Source organism: Hippocampus guttulatus, chromosome 7, assembly GCF_054856545.1.
Source record: "Hippocampus guttulatus isolate MCC_2025c chromosome 7, RoL_Hgut_1.0, whole genome shotgun sequence".
NCBI classification, from domain to species: domain Eukaryota; kingdom Metazoa; phylum Chordata; class Actinopteri; order Syngnathiformes; family Syngnathidae; genus Hippocampus; species Hippocampus guttulatus.
Window position 1 is genome coordinate 19,909,330 of NC_141267.1, and position 3,483 is coordinate 19,912,812.

General features: G+C 42.2%; 1 protein-coding gene across 2 annotated transcripts; it reads left to right on the forward strand.

Moving 5' to 3' along the window:
- The first annotated feature begins 8 nt into the window (after nt 1-8).
- On the forward strand, nt 9-3,309 carry LOC147202958 (nucleoside hydrolase). Of its 2 annotated transcripts, XM_086114849.1 has the most exons (5): nt 13-293; nt 993-1,181; nt 1,252-1,363; nt 1,626-1,762; nt 2,441-3,309. In XM_086114849.1, exons 1-5 carry the CDS (start codon nt 111-113, stop codon nt 2,819-2,821), a joined length of 1,002 nt encoding a protein of 333 aa, XP_085970975.1. In that variant the 5' UTR covers nt 13-110; the 3' UTR covers nt 2,822-3,309. The 2 variants fall into 2 exon arrangements, with proteins under 2 accessions (XP_085970976.1, XP_085970975.1); XM_086114850.1 differs by lacking the exon at nt 1,252-1,363 and having other exon boundaries at nt 9-315.
- The last annotated feature ends 174 nt before the right edge of the window (nt 3,310-3,483 follow it).

Here is a 3,483-nt window from a genome sequence, read left to right on the forward strand (position 1 = left end):
AATCCAACGTCTCGCCTCCTCTGGGAAGAGAGGTTCAGTTCCGCTCGGAAAAGTTAACTTCAAATCCTTCATTTGCAAAGTGACCCTTCGTTTTTATTTTTCAAGCAAAGATGTCCGAGAAATTGCTCGTCATCGACACCGATTGCGGCATCGACGACGCCCAGGCCATCTTGGTGGCTTTGGCAGCACTGCACGTCCGCGTCCTGGCAGCCACTTGTGTGTTCGGGAACGCGTCTGTAGACGATGTGTGCCAGAATGTGTTGAGGGTGCTTGCAGTGGGTCAGCGGGAGCAGGTTGGTTTGATGGAAAAGCAAAGTGAATATCTCTTATTTTCTTTTTTTTAATTTATTTGAAATAGAGGATAGAGGAAGGGGCGGGGGATACACCACATAACCCCAATTTTGTTAAATAATTTTTAAAGAGAATTTTCCAAAAATATTGGACAAATCATACTTAAGGAAACATGTCAAGGGGGGAATAATACCCATAACATTTAAGAAAAAAAGTCTTCTTTGTCAGCAAATGTTTCAGTATTAATATTTTGTTATTAAGAAACCCATCCTATTTTTCCAAGACATTTTTAAGAGAAGCCAGTTGTTTTTTACAAAATGGCATCATTTGTCAAAAGTTTTGTTTCAAGAAGTTGCTTAACAAATTTAGTTTCTGCATTCGGCGAAAAACAAAACGAAGCAATTCCGAGTCAGGTCACTAGGGGAGCCCGATGTAGGTACAGTATGTGTTTCTTCTTTTGAAATCTTACAATTATTTTTAACATGTGACCTTATTATTATTATTTTACACTTTTAGAGGAAAGTACTGTTGTCGCATTACTCACATAGCTCATAAATTTGATTTATAATACACACACACAAAAAATGTAAGCAGTTTCAATTTTTACTGTGCATTACCAAAGTAACACCGTTATTTCCACCGAATAATGTCCTGAAACACCTCACAAGTTCTTCAGCATTGTGCGGTTTTGCCCTGGGCAGATCCCGGTGTTCCGAGGATCTGCCGGGCCCCTGCTCGGGACTGCCGGCACAGACACACCCTGCGACCACTTCGGCACGGACGGCCTTGGGGATGTTTTCAAGGACAAGGACCCCCAGTGGGAGGTGAAAATCCAGAGGGAACACGCGGTAAACGCCATGGTGCGTCTGGTGGCGGAGAACCCAGCGCAGGTAAGTATTTGCGGTCCCCTGTGGCGCTCAGTGATTGGCATGAAAAGAAAGCGTGGCTTGGCGATCACAGGTGACAATGGTGGCCCTGGGTCCACTTACCAACCTGGCGCTGGCCGCCAGGCTGGACCCAAGCTTCCCCGGAAAGCTTAAAGAACTTTACATCATGGGCGGTAACATGGAAGGTAAACGCAATACTCAAGGGAGTTTATTGAAATAAATTAATGATCATTAATTTATTTCAATTTCAATTCAAATTATGATCAAATTAATGATCATAATAAAAATGATCATTCAGACCACTGGGAACAAGAGTGGGCAGTTAATCCCCCCCCAAAAAAATTTCAGTCACACTCGTCTTTTACAAGTTCAAGAATTCATATTCCCTTAATTTTTTTTTTGGGGGGGGGGGGGTCGTTGTTTTTGTGTGTGTGTGTGTGCATCCAGGGAAAGGGAACGTGTCCCTGTGTGCCGAGTTCAACTTTGCCATGGATCCCGAGGCTGCTTACGTGGTTTTGGAGGAGTTTTTATGCCCAACCTACATGGTGACGTGGGAATACGCCTGCAGAAACGCACTGTCGTGGGTGAGATGTGAAGACGCGCCAAACAAATTCCCTTATTTGTTGACTCGCAAGCGTCTGTTAGCCACGATTTATGTGCCGCTTGGGTTAAAAAAAACAGCAACAGCACTTGTCTGTATGATGGTGGGGAGGGGCAGTTAAGATTTTATGAAAAATGAATCCTTCAAATCTTTTAAAGAATAAAGTTGTGGTTTTTTTTTTGAGATATCACACTCAAAAAAAGTTATACTCGCATGAGAAAAAAGTTTTTGAATGACTACGGTACTGATAAAAAGGGAAAAAAAGGCCTTCGGGCTTGAATTGCAAATGTCACATGACCAAAACTGCAAAAACTGGTGAGCTGTGATTGGTCGCCACTTGAACAACTGTTATATATTTTTTCAGTTGAAGCAGAGATGGATAAAACCAAATGGATGTTGCTGCTTATTTCATAATCCACAAACGCAATATTAATCTGAAAGATGTGTTTAGACTAATGGGGCTGTATAGAAGATCTTATTGAAAATACATTTTTTGGACTTGACTTTTCCTGTAAAAGGCCAAAATGGCATATTTCTCAAGGTATACAATCCAACGAGAAGTAGAACTTTTTTGCCTGAAAAAAAAAACAAAAGATGGTAATAAATGACTTACCCTAGGAATGACTTCCTTGTGAGTTTCTTTTTTTCCTCCCCCATGAAGGAATTCTTCAAGGAGCTGACGAGCCAAGACACGGCAGCGTCCCGCTTTATGAAGACCGCCACATCCCGTTGCTGGGCCTACTCCGAGGAGGCTATAAGAAAGAAGCGTGGCCTTCACTTCGGGGCTGGCTTTGTCTCCTTTGACTCGTACGCGGTGGCGGCCTGCGTGGATGCCGACGTGGTGGCCCAGAGTGTGCGCTGTCCTGTGCGCGTGGAGCTGCAGGGTGCCATGTGCCGCGGCATGATGGTGTTGGACCGCGTGGGCAGGCTCAAGAAGCAGCACAGCGTGACGGTGTTCACCAAATGCAACAAGGACAGGTTGGCGAGGCTGCTGCTCGAGTCACTAAGGCAGCCCCCTGGGAGCCCTGATGCTGGAAAATAAATTCCCAGATTAATTTCATCCAATAATCAACACTACATTAGAAGAAAATGTAAGTATCATACTTCATAAAAATATATTATAATTAGACAGTAAAAAAATGGCTTCAGTTTTTTTAATTCAAGCAAGGTTTTTTTTTGCTATACCTGTACATAGTTTCTGCCTTTTGCATAAATTGACATTGTGCGACTGTGCACACCGTGACCACTTGAGGGCAGTATAAGACATTGAAAAAGCGTGTAGTGGAGTCTCGTTTGTTTTGTCTTGTGGCCACTACTTTGTAAAATCTTGTGGATAACACCGTTAACTCCTTATTTCTTCATTTTAAAAATCTCTTAACACGTTTAAATGCTTTAAAAGTACTTCTACAGTTTGTAAATGCATATTGACACATTTTGTATTAAATGTCTTATAAATCTCCTATTACAACCCCTCGGTACTGCCCAGGTGGTGGTAAATGTCTAAACAATTAAAACTTTTTCATTTCTGAAGCACCTTTTATCGTGCCCCACTTTGATTAGGCATCTTTTGGTTTAGACCATTATTTGTGATTTTACAGTAAATGTGCAACTTGACATCTATGTCCATTCAGGACAGATGGCAGCAAATATCAGTAATAAAGCACAATCACTGCAAATCAGAAAATATTGAGACCCAGAAGGAGG